General features: G+C 42.3%; 1 protein-coding gene across 1 annotated transcript in view; it reads right to left on the reverse strand.

Annotated features, from left to right (window-relative positions):
• The window catches only part of GALNT9 (polypeptide N-acetylgalactosaminyltransferase 9), a 369,632-nt gene that overhangs the window by 296,641 nt on the left and 52,764 nt on the right, over window positions 1-20,227 (reverse strand). The window contains exon 2 of the mRNA XM_030218539.1: window positions 12,653-12,833. Within this exon, the coding sequence (XP_030074399.1) occupies window positions 12,653-12,833 (181 nt within the window). The remainder of the gene's footprint in view (window positions 1-12,652; window positions 12,834-20,227) is intronic.

Below are 20,227 nucleotides of genomic sequence, written 5' to 3' on the forward strand. Positions count from 1 at the left end.
CCAGAATCTCTTGGAAATATTTTTTCAACATACCTAATGCAGGAATCGAGTGAGATGTAGGAAAATTAAGAAATCTCAAATTATTCCTTCTGTAAACATTATCCAAATGCCTGAATATTTCTTTCCTTAAGAGTTGCAGAAAAAAAGCTCTGTATCTGTTTCACCTCATGTTCCAATGACTCAATTCTAGTCACTTGCTGCCCCAAATCCTGTGACAAGGTCTGACAAGATCCTTTCAAAGATAAAGCTTCTGTTCCAAAAGAATTCCTTACCTGGAGAAGAGCAGACTGTACCCCCTGGATAGTGTCCCACAAGGACTCCAATATCACCACTGCCGGCTTGTCAAATTTTCCCAGACCCAACAAAGAAGCTATCCCCTCAGGCAGGACCTCTAGCAAAACTCAAGTCTTCCCTGTCTCCATGAATGACAAAATAGGGGAAGAGACAGCTAGCAGATTCCCCTCTCACTTCAGAGTAATTTAAATGTGAAAAGATAGATGTGCCACTGGGTGAGAAGTAAGGTCTCAGAGGTACCCTGAGTAGTTTGGCAAAGATATTGCTTCTAGTCACATCTGGTTTTCAGGGTACAAACTGGCTTCGACATTAGAGGGTCCTTTTACTAAGCTGTGGGGAAAAAGAGCTCTGCTGTAGCGGCAGAGGCTGCTTTTCCCACATGCCAGAGCCCTTTTTACCACAGCGGGTATAAAGTTCCCCTAAAAAATAGCCATGCGGTATGACAACTCGTACTGTGTGGCCATGCGATGGGAAGCACTTACTGTCACCCACTGAGGTGGAGGTAAGGGCTCCCCATAGTAATCCAGCAGTAACTGGGCAGCGCACCAGGTTACTGGCATGCTAGAAAAAAATTAAAAATTTCTGCAGTGCCAGAAATGGCACATGCTCAACCCGGAACTACCGTTGCGTTGGGCCAGCGGTAGTTCAGATTTTGCATGCGGTAAGCTCGTGTTGGGCTTACTACCGCTTTGTAAAAGACCCCCTAGATGAGCTGGGAGCAGATATAACTTATGCATTAATCATTGTGGATACCCTGAATGCTGGGCTTGTTTGGGGACCTTGAGGACCACAGATGAGAACCCACTGCTCTAACGCAAAGGCAGAAAGCAACTGGGTATGAGAGATGCAAAAACAGGCACATCTTAAACTCTGCATTAGATTAGCTTGTTGAGTGCGCTTTTAGTAGCACTATACAAGCATTACAAAAAAAAATCAGCAAGAAGGGAATGCTCATTAAAAATGTAATTTTTAATGAGATATTGAAGTGATTGCTATCTTCCTGCACCTGAAATGCAGAATGCACTTAATCTGTACTTATTAAACCTGATAATCAAGCATTATCTGGTCTATGCAATTAACCAGTGTGAATATATTGTAAACATGTGACAAGGGGGAAATTACTTCATGCAAGTGTAGGTAGACATTTGAAATAAGGTCATTCATTTTTATGCTTCTGTTTAATTTAGAGTTGCCAATTTTCCATTCGTTATCCCATGGGTCAGCTTTAATAACCTAGACCAATGTTGTGCATTTTGTGGTATAATTAAAGCCACTGCTTAATTAGAAATCTTAGCTAGTACCAAACAAATGGAAATCAACCATCTTCCCAATGGGAAAAAGCAAAGAGAAATTATATTTGGTATCAAAATAGGAATAATGCATAATCTCACCTATGTCCCAAAATTCCTGTTGTGGAATAATGAAATTGAGATGTAACCCATTAAAGCGAGAATCACCTTCAAATTATGTACCTTTAGCTTTCAAAACCTAAATGGCACAGCTCCAGACTATATGGTTCCATTAATATACATACCTCAAAGAAACGCTAAATATGAGGCAAGAAACTATCTCAGACTACAACTCCCAAATTGCAAAATAGTGATCTACAAAACTGTCCAGTCTTTAGACTTCACTTACCTAGGAACCAAATGGTGGAACTCCTTACCACCCAAAATAAGATATATATACAGGAATATACTAGACTCCACAAAATCCTCAGATTATTCGTATTCAAACAAACCCTCACAAAGAGCAATCATGTCTCACACAACTAATTATTACCTGAATTGGTTATTACTCTAGTTACCATTAACCTCTTTGCTTCATGTATAATTTCTCATTCATAATAGATTTTCTAAATGTTAAACATCCATAGCTATCCCAGTACGTTTATGATACTGTATTGTAGAATTGGATTTTTACAACAAATTACTTTCTTATGCATTATTCTTTGTTATGTATCCTGTACTGTTTATTGTAAGCCACATTGAACTCAAACTTGTGTGGGATAATGTGGGAGATAAATGTCCCAAATAAATAAATAAATAAATAAATAAATAAATAAATAAATAAATAACCCTTGATGAAAAGACCATGACAACTACATAATATCATTTGAACATTTCTGAACCCAAAAAGTTGCAGAAACTGTGGAATAAAGCAATAGTCTACATTTTCTCCTCCCCACTGGAGAGAAGAAACTGTAATGAAAAGGAGATGCTGTGATATAAATTAACCACGTGATCCAGCAAAAGTTGAAATCTAAGGGGCACTTTTACTAAGCCTCCTAGGTGCCTACGCGTGCCCGATGCATGCCAAATTGGAGTTACCCTCCGGTTACCTCGTGGCCTTTGCGGTAATTTAAATTTTGGCCCTTGCCCGCTATGTACATCCAAAAAATATTTTTTATTTTCTGACATGCGTAGACCATTACCAGCCGGTTACCACGTGAGACATTACCGCTAGGTCAATGGCTCGTGGTAAGGTTTTAGACCCAAAATGGATGCATGGTAATTTTCATTTTGCCGCACGTCCATTTTCTGCAAATATTTTAAAAAGGCATCTTTTGTAGGCATGCTGAAAAATAATTCTGTGCGCGCCCAAAACACGCATCTACACTATCGCAGGCCATTTTTCAGAACACCTTAGTAAAAGGACTCCTAAGTTGACTAATATCTTTGTTTTAATTTTAGCCTGCACACTGCTTTAATCTGCAAGGTCAGTTTGAGCAGTATAGCAAATTTTTAATAAACTATAAACTATTTATCAGTCTTGTCCAATGACTGGGACTCTCTCTTGAGTGTATCTGTGGCATCAGCAACTCTGGCTGGGCTACTGAGAAGAAGCTGGGAATGAGGGATCTATTACAGCCAGGTCTTGGTCTTTTGTAACAGAAAGTTTCTGCCTTTCAGTTTCTTTTCTCCAGCCTTCCAATTTTCTTCTTTGAAAGGAAGTGGGGGGAAGCTGTACAAAGCATTATAAAGTAATATGTGCTGTGAAGGTGATTTCTATGGGGACGTTTTACAAAGGTGCATAAGGGCCTAAGCACATGCAGCGCTCGTCAAATTGGCATTACCGCCCCACTAGCGGGAGTGCCTGGCAGTAATTCAGAGTTTGGTGCACGCCAAAAACCCGCAGTGGAGAATAATTTTCTATTTTCTACCACGGGGGCATTCCCGGCGGTAATCGGCAGTTGGCGTGTGCTGGATATTTACTGCATGGGTAACGTGTGAACCCTTACCGCTAAGTCAATGGGTGACATTAAGGGCTCAGGCCATAAATAGACGCGCGCTGGTTTTCATTTTGCTGCACGTCCATTTCCCAGCCCCCCGAAACCCCTTTTTTTCCAACACAGTGGAGAAATGGTCGCATCCAATACACGACCATATGATGAATGATTTTGTGTTTATGGATTATGAGTTCAGTTCTCTGCGAGGACTAAGAACCTTTGTCACTCTTATATACTAAAAAGTACTCCAGATAGAGTGCATTTATGGATTCTGTTTTAATACTGGGCTGCTTTATTCTGCATAGGGTTATTTGGGGGGGGGGGGGAGGGGGGCTCTTCTGTTGCCCTCAGGGAAACAGTCCAATTGGGCATTTCAACGACTGTAGGGTTTGTGTTACCAGACTACACAGTAGTTTGATTGGTGGCATGGTTGCTGCTGCTCCAGCAGAAAATAGAATAGCGGATCGCTGTAATTGGGTTTCCTGCAAGTCCTCAAGAGACCCACAACTCAACACACTGCATTGGAATATAGGATCAAAGGCTTAACATTCCCTCTTCAACCTGAAATCATTTCCTACAGAGCTGATAAGCAAAAATCTCTGCTAAAGCCCTCTGTGGCCATTCCTGATTATTTTTCTGCTGGATGTGTCATAATTTTGGATAAACAGAGCAATTATTGGCAAATTACTATGAAATCAAATGGCTAAACGGGGCACTTACTGCATAATGCATTCACTTAGTGTCAAAATAAGGCATCATACGGCAGAAGTGAATGAGTAAATGGATAAATGTGCTCTTGTGTTTAGCCAGCATATGCAAGTGAATATGTTTTTATGCAGTAGAATATGCAATGTTAACATATTCACAGTCAGAGAATCACTAGTAAAAATAATAATAATAATAATGGGTCCAATATTCAGAAAATGCTGAGCTCCTAAATTTGTGTCCTATTTTCAGCCAAACTTAGAAGCATAAGTGAGATTCATCTTAATGTAGGCGCTTGAAAGTTATGCTCATAAATTTAAGGCTGCCGTTCCTTTGCCTAGATTTATGAACCTAGCACTGAAAATCTGTGCTAAGCTTCCGTGCCCTAAACCCACCTCTGTTTCTGCCACTTTTTATGAGTTTAATGAAATTTTGGGTTCGATATTCAAAGTGATTTAAACAGCCAGAAATGACTCTTGGACATTTAGGAGCCCTTTTACTAAAGGGTTGCCGTGCGGCAACCTGGAACTACCGCCGGCCCAACGCGGGTGCCGGTGGTAGTTCCGCCCCCACTGAGCCTCATTTCTGACACTATAGAAAATTGTTCTGCATTTTTTATCGCCAGATTAGTGCGAGAGACCTTACCACCACCTCAATGGATGGCGGTAAGTGCTCTTCCCAAAATGGCCTCATGGCAAATGCACCAACTTGCCACCTTTTTGCCTACTGAAGTAAAAGGGGACTCTGTGCATGGCAAATAGACATGCTGGCCACTAGCACAGGATCCCTTTTACCACCCCTTAGTAAAAGGTCCCCTTAAATCGCTTATACAGAGCTAACCAGTGGAGGAGTGACCTAGCGGTTAGAGCACCGGTCTTGACATCCAGAGGAGGCTGGTTCAAATCCTACTACTGCTCCTTATGATCTTGTGCAAGTCACTTAACCCTCCATTGCCTCAGGTAAAGTTTTGATTTTGAGCCCGACAGGAAAATACCCAGTATACCTTAACAATCCACGACCACTTGAACTTCAGGAAATCACTAAAAACCAACCTCTTCAAAAAGGCCTACCCCAACGACCCCACGTAACCCTCTTCACCTACCCACACAGCACGACTATGATCAAACAGGACATCACGCAATCTTCATCCATTCCGACCCTCCACTTATACCTCATACGATCACTATACAACTTTGTATTTGTTATCCACCGACTGGGCAAACGCCTTTGACCGTACTATGTAAGCCACATTGAGCCTGCAAATAGGTGGGCAAATGTGGGGTACAAATGCAACAAATGAATAAATAAACTCTCCTTGAGCTACTATTGAAAAAGGTGTTAGCAAAATCTAGATAAATAAATATTCAGCAGCACTTAACTGGATAGTGCCACTGAAAATGCCCAGTTTGTGCATAAACCAGAACCAGCTACTTTGTGGGCAAACCAGGGTTGGAGTCAGCACTTTGCCAATTTAGTGCCGATATTCAATACTTAACTGGTTAGGATAACTGTATAAATAGAACTGCATAAAACACAGTCCTATCTTTATGCAGTTAATCTTAGCCAGTTAAGTGCTGAATACCGCACTTAGGACCCCTTTTACCAAGCTGCGGCAAAAGGGGGCCTGCACCAGTGGCAGCACGTGTATTTGCCCTGTTTCTCACACACACATACTGAGGCTGCCTTTTACCACAGCAGGTAAAAGGGAAGTCTTTCTTTCCTGCAGGAAATGGTCATGTGACAAGTAAAACATTTGTCGTGCAGCCATTTCAGGGGGGAGTCCTTGCTGACACCCATTGAGGTAGTGGTAAGGGCTCCCGCGCTAACCCGGCGGTAATTGGGCAGCGTGCAGCACTGCCTGATTACTGCCGGGCATACTCTGGCACCGGATATGATGGTGGGCTAGGGGTGGGAAGTACCGCTGGGCTTCTGCGGTAGCCTGGCGGTACTTCCTATTTAGCGAGTTGTAAGCCAATATTGGGCTCACCACCACTTAGTAAAAGGGGCCCTTAACTGTCTAGGTTTTATCTGGTCGCCTGTGCCTGAATATTCAATGCCAATGCCCGGACATGGGCCAGCATTGACTATCCAAGAATACCGCCAGGAAGGTCAGCAAAACGCCCTAGTAAATTTTCAAAGAGGCCAATTTATGAGCATAATTTTCAAATTTAGGAGCATAAATCCTTTGAATATTGAGTCCAATAATAATTATCAGAAAAATAACCAGATCCGTGTTATGAGCAACATCTGTCATTCCACATTAATAACTGCAACCTGAACACTGCGATTATGAACCCGAGAAATCGGTCATTAGGATCTAATTGTTGCTGTATAAGAACAAACTTCAACACAACCAGTAATCATCATTTCTTGTCCTGATTCCTACAGTTGGGAACAGAATGTCACACAAGCAAACGGGCTGTGAAATTGTAAGAGTCAGTACCGGTAATTTTAGAATTATTCCCTCTAAAGGGCAGAAAATTGAGGAAAGAGGAATTTATCTTAACAGGAAAGTCATTCTTAAGAATAATCTCTGTTGGTGTACCCTTGTTTGTTGCACTTATTCAGGGCGTGAATGGCTCATCATGATACCCTTCTAGATGGGAAGAAGACATTCACTTCTTTACATTCTGTCTTCTTCTAGGTGATGGACTCCCATTTTCCTCTTCATACTTCCTACAGCCACCTCCTGCTTTTAGAGGGTAATTTTCTAAAATGTTGCCTTTGTGTGAAAGACAACAAAGCGCTTGTTTACAGCCCATTTTATTGAAAACATATGGGGTAATTTGCAAAAGGATGCCTAAAGTTAGACACCAGTCTAGGATAAAAGGCACTAAGTGTGCATTCTAGGGGGGCCCTTTTTACCTAGCTGTGGCACAAGGGGGCCTGCGCTGGCGTTGGTGCATGTTTTTGATGCACGCTGAGGCCTCCTCTTACCACAGGGTAGGCCTTTCTTTTTGGCAGGAAATGACCATGTGGCAAGTAAAGGACTTGCCGCGTTGCCATTTCCGGGGGATATCCCTTACCACCACCCATTGAGGTGGCAGTAAGAGCTCCCACACTAACCTGGCAGTAACCGGGCAGCGTGCGGTACTGCCCAATTACCACCGGGTACACACTGGCGCTACAAAAATAAATATATTTTTGTAGAGCCGGATATGACTGCATGCCGGGGGGGTGGAAAGTATCACCGGTCTGCTGCGGTAGCTTGATGGACCTTCCTGTTTAGCGAGAAGTAAGCCCTCGGACTTACCACTGCTTTGTAAAAGGGGCAATATATTGGCAATTGCACATTCAACTGCCATTATAGAATACTAGTGTAAGTCCACATTTAAGAACCTAACTTTGGGGTCCTTTTACTAAACGGTGGTAAAAGGGGTCTGTGCTAGCATCAGCATGTGTTTTTGACGCACACTGAGGCCCCGTTTTACCGCAGCGCAGGGGTGTAGCCAGACAACAGATTTTGGGTGGGCCTAGGCAAGAATTGGGTGGGCACCAAGTGTCCCCCCCCCCCCAAAAAAAAAAAAAATTATCTCAGCTGGTGGGAAAATGCTTCTTTCCACCTTGGCAGCAGGCATGCACTGAAAACTGAGCATGCGCAGGTGCCAGTGTTGTGGAGAGTAGCATTTTCGTTACCATCAGGGGGAAATCTTCAGCTGGCAGAGCTTGGGATTCCCACCAGTTACCACTAAACATGTACTACTGTTGGGTGGGCCTGAGCCATAAATAGGTGAGCCATAAATGGGTGGTGGTAAGGGCTCCGTCACTAACCTGGTGGTAACCAGCACACGGCACTGCTTGATTACCGCTGGGTAAGAATCAGTGCTACAAACATAGAAAATATTTTTGTAGCGCTGGAATGGCACACGTTGGTCGTGGTAACTATTGTCGGGCTCCTGTGGTAGCCCGGCGGTAATTCCGGATCGGCGCATAGCAAGTCGGTTGTCATGTGCCAACCCTTTAGTAAAAGGGCCCCTTTATGTGTGATAACTTAACACTAGTTCAATGACTGGTGTAAATGCTCGTGCCAAACTGGTGTAAATGCTAATTGTGCATGCTACTGCTAGGCACTCCCCTGACCTGCCTATGCTCCTCCCAGGTCCACACTCCTTTTTAATTATGTGCAATAGATTTTGTGCATGCAATTTATAGAATACCGACTAATGATAGTTACTGCATAACTGCTAATTAGTGCCAATTAGCATGACTCAGCATCAATTACAGCCGATAATTGTTGTTAGCACCAATTAGCGGCTAATTAAACAATTACCCCCTATTTACTAAGCCGCGCTAGTGGCTGCCGTGTATTAATGCGACACAAACCATTCACTTTGAATAGGCTGTGTCGGCATTGCCATGTGGCTTAGTAAACAGGGGGGTTAATTTATGTGTATGACACTATTCTATAATTCAATCATATCTTTTCACTCAAATCTATTTTTTGCGGACTGTCAGAATGTGGGTAACTGCATACAGTTCAAGCTTCTTCTACTAACCTACAAATGCACTCAATCTGCAGCCCCTCAATACCTCTCTACCCTCATCTCCCCTTACGCTCCTACCCGTAACCTCCGCTCACAGGACAAATCCCTCCTCTCAGTACCCTTCTCCACCACCGCCAAATCCAGACTCCGCCCTTTCTGCCTCACCTCACCCTATGCTTGGAATAAACTCCCTGAGCCCATATGCCAAGCCCCCTCCCTACCCATCTTCAAATCCTTGCTCAAAGCCCACCTCTTCAATGTCGCTTTCGGCACCTAACCATTGTACCTCTATCCAGGAAATCTAGACTGCCTCAATCTTGATTAACTGCACTTTTTGTCCTTCAGATTGTAAGCTCCTTTGAGCAGGGACTGTCCTTCTTTCTTAATTGTACAGCGCTGCGCAACCCTGGTAGCGCTTTAGAAATGTTAAATAGTAGTAGTAGTAGTAGTAGTAATAATATCCTTATAACACATCAAACACTGTAATTCCTCATTGGTCCATTATTAAATATTAATGTCCACTGTTTAGCACATTTGTTTTGACATTAATTTTAAAATACATTTTGAGCGAGCAAAGGAACCTTAACTATTTCTCCTGGCTTGACCTCTTCCTGTTCTCACATATAGCAAGAATGATCTAATCTGCTTCATCATCTAAAAAACTAAAGACAGCTTATAATTTTTTTTCCATTTTCAGAACTTGTTACAAATCCCAGAATGCTTTTCTGCTTTTACTTAAAAAGATCTCGCAACTAAGGGAGAATTATTACATGCACTTCAAAACCAGGAAAAAGCTCTACTGATATTGTAGTGAGGGGAAAAAATCTATGAAATTGCCACTCTTGATAAAGGTAAAAGCTCTTCAGGAAACCTAATGTCACCCCATGTATTATGGTTGCAAGATGTTACTTTTTCCAGCATTCATAAAGGTTGAGCTCCAGGACCGAGGTCTCTTTTTAGATCACCGCTGTTACTGACACAAAGGAAGATCTTTCCTTTGGCTGCTACATTCAGAGAAGCAAAGCTGTCTATTGGTATCCTTGTACTTTCACAGCAACTACAAAGGGCTAGTTCTAGGTGTCAATTCACACAAAAGATTAATTCAGTTGAGAAACTTAGCCTGGTGGTTAAAATTGTATGAAAAGTAAAAACTCAGTTTAGCCTATGCAGAATTGAGGACATCAATGTGTGCATCTCAGTAATGGTTTCTGGATGTTGTTTGCCATTGCTTCATTTTTTGGATGCACCCAACGACCTTATTTGAAATAATGTATAATAGTTGCTGGAAGTGTTTTGATAGGATACAATTCCTTGCAAATAGAATTTTGAAGGCTTAGAAGAGCTTGCTGCCTAATTGTGTGTATCCTTGGGATGATTTATGGATAGACTAATATGTCTTTCCATGAGCGTTATCTCAAAAATGGCAACTAACACTGGATAATTTAATGCGTCAATCGCGAGTTTGCATAGTAGGGAAAAGATTAGCACTTAAAGAATCCTTCTCATGACATAGATAGTGGCAAGCGCTCTGGACTCTAAGGGTGCAAGGAAACGCTAAATGAAGGCTTGGGCAGACTGGATGGGTCACGTGCATTTTCATCTACCATCATTTACTATAATATTGCTATATTATACTGTTTAGAGCAGATCCATCCCTAAGTCCAGGGATTCCCAAACCTTTCCTAGTGATGCAATAACCAGCTGGGATTTCAGGATATCCCTAATGAATATGCATGAGATAAATCTGTATACATTGGAGACTTGCTTTATGCAAATTTATCTCATACATTTTTCCTGGCAGATAATCTGAAAACTTGACTGACTGCGGGATCAGTAGGACAGGTTTGGGAAGCCATGTTGTGAGGTGGAACGGCTAGTGAATGTCTTGTGATAGATTCAGGGAGCACCATCATATCTAAACTTCAGAAGCCATTCGGGGACAACACATATAAAATAGTGTCTCAGATGGGACCTACTTTAAATACAACACATAAACCATTACAGACAATTACAGCTTACAACTGCTATAATACAGCAATTGACTATAAAGTCTGTGCTAAGGAAAGCTCCCAGGCCAGTCTCATTACCAGCTGATTGCAAATGCCATGTGAAATCCAACCTCAGCAAATAATGTCTAGGCTTAAATCTAATTAACTTTCCAAAAGTGTCAGAGCTCTTTGTACAACAAAACCAATAAACTCGCACTGGTGTGTGTTGGAATGCAATAAATGTGAACTCCAGTTGAGGCCTGGTGCACAGACTGTACACATTGCTCCAAGTATAATTTTTTATGAGTAGCAAGTGAGCAGTAATTTGAACGGGATAATTTGCTGTAATGAATTCAGTTTCACATTTAGACACAGAAAATAGAGAACGGCTCATGGCTGAAAAGAAAAACGTACCCATTGCATGCACAGCAATATTTCAAAAGTCCATATGGCATATAGTAATATGCACTCTGCTTTGATTGCATTTTTTTTTTTTTTTTTACTGTTTAGCAGTCATTTTTTAAGTACTTTCAACTCTTTTCCTACAGCTTCCTCTGAACTTAGGGCCCCATTTACTAAGCCGTGTCATAGACGCGCTAGTGTTTTAGTGTGTGCTAACGCTGGAGACACCCATATAGGTGTCTCTAGCATTAGCATGCGCTAATTTTGAGCACACACTAAAAACGCAAGCATGCAAGCAAATCATGATTCCACCCATGCTTTGGCCAACACGCCTGCACCTGGGTCACATACAAGCATGTGCCATCTTCTTACTACATACACCTTTACGGAGTGATTTTACAACAGGCCTTTTATATATGCGGAGTGGAGGAGTGGCCTAGTGGTTAGAGCACCAGTCTTGCAATCCAGAAGTGGCCAGTTCAAATCCCACTGCTGTTCCTTGTGATCTTGGGCAAGTCACTTAACCCCCCAATGCCTCAGGTACAAACTTAGATTGTGAGCCCTCCTGGGACAGAGAAATAGCCAGTGTACCTGAATGTAACTCACCCTGAGCTACTACTGAAAAAGGTGTGAGCAAAATCTAAATTAATAATATGTTCAACAGGGGACACACATGAAAAATCTAAATTAATAATATGTTCAACAGGGGACACACATGAAAAGTCCATTCTAAAATTACTGTTTCAGTGTGAAAAAGTGTGTAACAAAAATGTAAAAAACTGTATTATTTTATTTAATTCTATCATTTATCATCTGCTTTTTCAATCAGAAGATATACAAAGCAGAGTACAAATACTTGATTAAACCAATAAATAGAATATTGGTCTGTGCTGATTATGAAGTTAGTGCTGTTGAAAATTACCAGTTAGCGCCAAACTGACAAACTTGCTATTATGGGGATGTTCCAGGGCAGAGTCAGCACTTGGCCGATTAAGTGCCAATATTCAGCTCTAAGGGGCCCTTTTACAGAGCGGGGGTAAGCCCAACACGGGCTTACCCCTTACTCTTCCAGGACTACTGCTGGCCCAATGCGGCTGCCGGTGGTAGTCCCAACCTGAGCATGCACCATTTCTGGAGAAAGAAGAACCCCCCCCCCCCCCACCTCCAGAAATGGCTTGCATGGCATGTGGTAAGAGTTTTCTTACCGCATGGCCATGTGTGCTGGGGGCTTTTTTTACCAGGTAAAAAGGACCCTGGCATGTGGGAAAATGGCCCCCATCACTAGTGCAGGGCCCTTTTTCCCACAGCTTGGTGAAAGGACCCCTTAACCAGCTAGGTTAATGAAATCTATGACCATTTGCCCTGACTTACCTGGGTTAACACTAAAATAATCTGCCTTAAGAGTAGCCTACATTGATAACTCCCTCCCTCCCCCCCCCCCAGACTATTGGTAATCAATTTAGGTAGCTAGCTGGTAATCAATAACCCCCATTTTAGGAAAATACTGAGCAAGCAGCTGATATTTCTGACAAGACAATGATCTAGCTTACTTTTTTGGCCTGTAGTCAGGAATGGACCTGTCCAGGGATATCCTGTCACTAAGCTGCGCGTTGTACCCATAATCTTCATACTTGTTCTCAGATTCGTGGCTGTCATCTCGCAGAGTTGCTGCCATGCCTCCTTGACCCAGTCCTCCAGGACCTTCCACAAGGCCCATGGGCTTGGCTAAGCCTATATTTAAAAACAAATAGTAAAAAAAAACCAGACATTTAGCAATGAAGCAACACAATTCAATCTCAGGACTAAAAGAAAGGATCACTTAAAACTTTCTAATACTGTAGCCGAGAAATAGTTTATCACAGTGACCTGGGAAAGGAGAATGTATAGCTTCACCTAAAAAATTAAACTGCTAAATTGTATTATGATTTTCTATGTGTAAAGCTAAGGCAGAAATGTTTGCTTTAATAAGGGCTTGGCCTTTCTTTCTGCAAAACTGCATTATTTGATTTAATTTAATTTATTTCTATCATTTATAATCTGCTTTTACAATCAAAAGATATACAAAGCAGAGTACAAATACAACAAACAGCAAATATAAACTAAAAACATAAATATAAAAAAAAAATGATGCAAACCAAACTTAAACCATGGTTAAAATCATAACATAAAATGGGCCATGCAGCTTAATGTTTCCTTTCAACTGAGATTCCCTTGTAAATGCTTGATCTTTTTTCAAAACACTAGATACATTTTCTATGAGCCAGAACAGTTGTGTAAATTCTTGGAGTTGCAGGACAACACGATGGCACAGGCCAAATAGATAAATAACCGGTAATTGTAAAAAGGATAACCGCCTACTCTATATTATTATGATTGTATTTCTTGTTTGGAATGCCAACTTCCTTTGGTAATTAACCTTGGATCTCCTCCATATTTGTGGACTATTTAACCAACATATTTCCTTTGTGTGATATATATTTTATTTTTAGTGACCTACAAGGATGTGGTGCCTAATCAAAGTTGGTGTATCTTTCAAAGATTTGTAATCTTTGTTAAAATGAAAAACAATAAAGAAAAATTAAATAAAATCATAACATAAAATGAATAAAAGTGAACCTACAGTTAAATACAATAAAATGTAAAAATAACCAATATCTCAGCTCAATGCAAAACTGTGTTATTCTTCAGAGTTAAAGAAAAATCTGGAGATACTAAGATCATATAACTGAAACATAATACAATGCGTTTTAGATTTAATTACTCACTTTTTCAAATCGGTCCTCAAGTTAAGTTACAGTCAGATACAGTATGTAGGACCCTGCCCCAGAGGGCTTACTGTCTGTTTGTAGTTAAGGCAATAGAGAGTGAACATAAAAATGATAAGAGGTATGCATGTGGAGAAGTGGTATTTGAGGCCTCATCTTCTGCCAGCTGCTCTAACCACTAAAAAATTTAGTTCCTTTTACCCCTCTAGTAGCGAGCTGAAATAAATGAGTTACCTGACTGACCATTATTATTCATGCAGATAGAACTGTAAATAGCAGGAAGATGTCACTATAGACAGAAAAAAATAATTTATTTCTTATTATCATAAAAGGGTCAGCTCAAGGGTATCTAATGCCTAGGCAAACCTTCAATCATATGTCCTCCCTTAAAAGTCCAGCATCTCCCTTTCTCTACCCCCACCAGGTGTCCAGCATCTTTCCTTCAGCCTTGCCATGCCTAGCATCTCTCCGTTCCTCTGCCTCCTCCAACTGTGTCCAGTATCTCTCCTTCCTTTCCTTCAGCCTTGCCATGTCCAGTATCTCCCCTTCCCTCTGCCTCCCCCAACTGTGTCCAGTATATCTCCTTCTTTTCCCTCACAGCCTTGCCATATCCAGCATCTCTTCTTCCCTCCCTCTCCTCCCCTACCATCCCTAGCATCTTCTTCCCCTGCAGCTGCTATTGCCACAACCACCCTATTTTCATCCTCTTATAAGTACTGCCCAATCCAATGCAAACTTCCAGTCAGAGAGGGTGGGATGTGGATGACCTTGAGCATGAACCGGTATTCAGAGGCCCAACACTATGGGCCCCATATTCAGCCGGTGGTGATCAGCATTTTGCCAACAGCCACTGGCTTTAAAGCCGGAAATTCAATGCTTGGCCATGTTTGGGCCTCAGCATTGAATTTCAAGGTTCCAGAGTCAGCTAACGGATAGCTGGTTAAGTGCAATATTCAGCACTTAACTGGCTATGGATGACAGCATAAAGATACAGCTAATTTTTTATGTAGTTAACCTGGTCAATTAAATGCTGAATATTGGTACTTAACGGCCAAGTGCCAACTCCACCCCCAAAATGCCCCCAAGATAACCAGTTTTCATTTCAGTACTAACTGGTTACATATGGCTGAAAATTAGTGGTTAGCCTAGAACAGGCGATTTAACCAGCCAGGAGCCATTTCTGGCTGGTTAAATTGCTATGAATATCAACCCGTCTTGCTGGCCATGCTAGCACCGCACTGCTGTCTCCAAATTCTACCACCATAGGCGGACATTGAGTCTGCCTAGTAGCAAGGCCAGCCCTGTATAAAATCTCCCTACACTCACACACACAAACACACTTTGGCTCTTTCGCTTTTATAGGTTCATATTTATATTGTTATTATTTTTTTTTATATCTGGGAATCTAACATCATCTTACACTTATGATGCATGTCCATATAATTTAATTTTCAGTCATGGTATTAAGTCCTTTTATATTTGTGTCTTTAATTTTCAATATTATTTAACACTTATGATGTGTGTTTTTATGATTTTGACATGGCCTTTTATCTGTGAATTTATTTTAGACTCCTAATGCAGGCACATTGGCCCATGTCAAATCTAGTTTTATCTGCAGTATAGAATGTTTAAGTGACTACATATCGGGGGGGGGGGGGGGGGGGTTGTCACCTCCGCTGTTTTATTTTCTTGTGGTATAACCTGTGGAGAACTGGTCTTCTGTTTTGTCTTCAGGTCTTCCCATATCGCTGCTATCAGCATAACCTTTGGTCCTACCCCTAAAATGCCCTTGGTCCCAACTCAACCTAGATGGATACATTTCAATCATCTATCGAGATATAAAGCCAAAATGTATCCGTCCACCAGTGACTGATTTTCAAATAGAAGCACGCATGCAGCCAATTGATGATGCTGTTTACATAACTGCTTTTACAGAACACCTTTCAGAGAAAATCAAAAGTGTACCAGCCTGTGCCAACAGTCTTGCAGCTATGCTGTTATTCTGATAATACATTAGGACACCCCAACAGACATGTAGCAATTAGACTAGTTTGAGAAAACATTTCTGGCCTCTTTTTATCCTTAACGTACTTAATGGGGAGTGGGAGAACAATATTGCAAGATAACAAAACTTACAGCATACCCCCACTATAAGATATAGACCCACTGAAGTTGTTGAATTACTTCTTCGTTCTGGAAGGAAAAAGGCCTCAACGAGGGTGAAGAGGGCAACTTACAGCACAGGAATTGTGTAGTGCTGAAAAGCGGCACCGCAATTGAATGCCGTCGACCTGCGACTTGGACACAGAAAAGAGAAGTGTTCTAAGTACACTACCAGTATTTTTAAATAGCGGATAGATTGTACCTGCCAAGAACAGAAGCTTATATTAATCTTTTGCTGGAAACAATAAGCATATAAGATTCCCTAAAAAGCAATAATAATAAATATTTAATAGAGGAACACTTGAAGACTTGGAAGGTTTTTTCAGGCCGATGATGAAGAGAGGATCACTTAGATCCGATAAGCTCTTCTGAAGATTATACATCAGAGAGCTCGTCGAGGCCTTTGCCCTTCCAGAACGAAGAAGTTATTCAACAACTTCAGTGGCTCTTTTTATCCTTAATACAAATATATTTTTCTTATTCTCCGAGAAATTGTTGCCAAGGCAAAACTGAATACATCACACTTTCTCCTGTAACTATGTAGTTATCATAATACTCATAGAACTCACCATCAATAGAATTAACTTTGTCCTGAAGTACAGTGCAAGACATTCAGCATTTTTGAATTGGATGAGTTAGCAAAATGCATTCTTAAACCTGAAGTGAAATTTCTGATGATGGTGAGCTCTTGCTTGCACAGCAGAACAACCAAAAACCACTACAGTGCAGTTCCATTTTCCATGAATGAAGTCAACCCCCCCCCCAAATTTGATTGATTTTAATATAATCTAAATGTTTCAATCAGACAATACAATGTCCACACACACAATCCAAACCTAGCCATTGGTTTTGCCCACATAGGACTAGATTCTATATATCATGCCTAAAAATTCAGCGCTGAAATGAAATTCACTTAGGCGTATTCTATAAAGTACACTTTAATTTAGGCATACGTTACAGAATAAGCCTAAATTTCCACATGGTTCATAGAATACGCCGAGCAGTGATCCACACCAGGGGCGTAGCCAGACTTCGGCGGGAGGGGGGTCCAAAGCCCGAGGTCAGGGGGCACATTTTAGCCCCCCCCCCCGTCATTGCCGACCCCCCTTCCATTGCCGACCGCCGCCGCCACCAGCACAAACAACTTTGACCCCCCCGCCAACGACCCTCTCGACCCCCCTCCCACCGCCAACCCTCCCCCGCCACCGCAGTCGCCTACCTTTGCTGGCGGGGGACCACAACCCCGCCAGCCGAGGTTCTCTTCTTCCGGCGCAAGGCGACGGCGGGTTGGCGATGGGAGGGGGGGTCGAGAGGGTTGTCAGCAGGGGGGGTCCAGGGCCAAATCTACGGGGGCCCAGGCCCCCATGGCCCCACGTAGCTATGCCACTGATCCACACGACTAGTCACGGTAACTTATGCCAAATAAAACCTGGTGTAAATCCCAATGCCTAAATTAGGTGCGGAGCGGGTGTATTCTATAACAGCACGCATAGATTTTAGAAATACCCATGACCCGCCCATTCCATGCCCACTTTTCAACTCTGCAACATATTTAATGCGCACCACCTTACAGAATATGCTTAGCATGTAGTGCGCGTAAATTCTAATTACTGCCAATTAGCGCAGATAATTGGTTGCTAACATCCAATTATAAGCACCGATCAGCTTGTTAACTAAGTTATGCACATTGTTATGGAATATGCTTCGATTTCCTCACGGAAATCTCAATGCGATATATAGAATCCTGGGGATATTGGACTTTCTCAGAGAAAATAACTTGTGGAATGTGCTAGGAGGTTTAGGACCATTGTCATCCCCCAGAGTTAAGCTCTGGAACTCTTTGCCAGAGGAGGTGGTAACAGTGGTTAGCATATCTGGGTTTTAAAAAGGTTTGGACAAATTCCTGGAGGAAAAGTCCATAGTCTGCTATTGAGACAGACATGGGAAGCAACTGCTTGCCCTGGGATTTGTAGTATGGAGTGTTGCCACGATTTGGGTTTCTGCCAGGTACTTGTGACCTGGCTTGGTCACTGTTTGGAAAACAGGATACTGGGCTAGTTGGACCACTGGTCTGACCCAGTTTGGCTACTCTTATGTTTTTATGTTCTAACTTTCTAGTCAAACTATGTGATCTATGATGACACTATATTTTGAGTAGAAAGTTCGTGCTTGCAACAGATCACTAGTAAATGCAGAATCTACAGACATATCCTAGACCCTTTTATTCCAACAATAGGTTTTCTTCCAATAAAACAGGCTAAGGCAACATCCCTAAATCGGCAGGAAGTAATATTGCAAAATAAGCGCTGCAGTTGGCATATTGACACAATGGAAAAACAACAAAACTTAGCCCCACGTCTTCTGTTCCCTGCTTCTCTGCGTTATCATAATTACATTTTAGCTGATTTCTTTCTGGTTTTTCTATTTTCTGTTTCTCACCTCCCTGCTCTGACTCTCCTCAAATAGGCCATTCTTTCCAGCTCTACGGGACCTCTGGAAAAGTTCAACCAGTTAAACCATCTGCCTGGTTGAAAGTCTGTGCTAGTTTTATAATGGTGTCTAACAGCAATATTCTCATTTTGCTGATATTTTATATTCCATGGAGCTGTCTCTGAAAAGCAGAAATTACTTCAAAGCCTGAAGAGAGGAGGAAAACAGCCCCCCCCCCCCACCGCAAAACCACTAGTCTTTATCAGAGGTTTCTGAGGGACTTATTAAGCTAATTGGTTATACACTGCAAAAGGCGGTACAGTAAGTCCAAAACGAACAGTAAACTGTGATCAGTGTTTCTCATTTTTCCTGTATTTCTGAATCAGGGAAGAGGAGTTTGGCTTTGCCTGAAGCCTCAGGATAGGAAGTTAGAAGAGTGTGCAGGGGAAAACATCACCAGACCCCCTTGAGACCACTGGCAAGATAAAGCAAAGAAACTTAAAGGGGATGTAATTGTATCTTTGGGCAGTTCTGTTTCAGTTGCCACTATGCTGTATTCTAATGGAGAGAATATATTTTATAAAGCACTCTTATCTTACCATAGCCACTTAGACTGTGGCAAAATCACATAAGTGCCCTTTTTCAAAGTGGCGGTAAGCCCAACATGGGCTTACCACACACTAATCGGGAGCTACTGCTGGCGCATTGAGGTTGCCAGCGGTAGTTCCAGCCCCAGCATGTGCCATTTCCTGCGCTGGGGAAAACAGGGCTGTAATTTTGTAGCATGGTGCTAACTCGGTGTAATCAGGCAGTGCGCATCATTTCCCGTGCTGTGGAAAATAGGGCTGTAATTTTTAGCATGGCGTTAACCCAGTGCAGTCAGGCAGTGTTGTATGCTGCCCAGTCACTGCCAGGTTAGGGTGGAAGCCCTTACCGTCACCTCGATGGGTGGTGGTAAGTGATCCCTTTCGCAGTAAAAGAGAAAAGGGAATAGGACTTGATATGCTGCCTTTATGTGGTTTTGATCTACATTCAAAGCAGTTGACGTGGAGGGGCATAATCGAACGGAAACGCCTATTTCCACGGGTGTTTATCTCCAAGAACGAGTCCGTGAAGAGGCGGGCCAAACCGTATTTTCGAAAAAATGGACGTTTTTGAGCTGGGCGTTTGTTTTTTTTAGCGATAATGGAAACTAAAAACGCCCAGCTCAAAAACGTCCTAATCTGAGCCATTTGGTCGTGGGAGGGGCCACGATTCATAGTACACTCGACCCCCTGATATGCCAGGACACCAACTGGGCACCCGACGTCAGTGCGGTGGACTTCAGAAAAAGCACCCACATACATAGCTCCCTTACCACGGGTGCTGAGCTCCCAACCCCCCTCCCCAAAACCCACTACCCACAAATGTACAACACTACCATAGCTCTTAGGGGTGAAGGGGGCACCTACATATGGGTACAGTGGGTTTTGGAGGCCTCCCATTTACCAGCACAAGTGTTACAGGTGGGGGGGGGGGATGGGCCTGGTGCCACCTGGCTGAAGTGCACTGCGGTACCCACTAAAAGTGCTCCAGGGACCTGCATACACGCAGGCCTCTAGGACTGGTTGCTGCTATATAACATTGGCACACCAGTTGACACCTGAAGACTAATCTCTCCGAAAACGTCCTTTATTGGAATAACCACCTTTACTCACAGTTAACTGCAGATCAGAGGTTTTGTCCCACTGGCAACGTGTCTCCCTGGTACTGAGATGAGCAGTAGGT

The sequence above is a fragment of the Microcaecilia unicolor genome, chromosome 11 (genome assembly GCF_901765095.1).
Source record: "Microcaecilia unicolor chromosome 11, aMicUni1.1, whole genome shotgun sequence".
In the NCBI taxonomy this organism is placed as follows: Eukaryota; Metazoa; Chordata; class Amphibia; order Gymnophiona; family Siphonopidae; genus Microcaecilia; species Microcaecilia unicolor.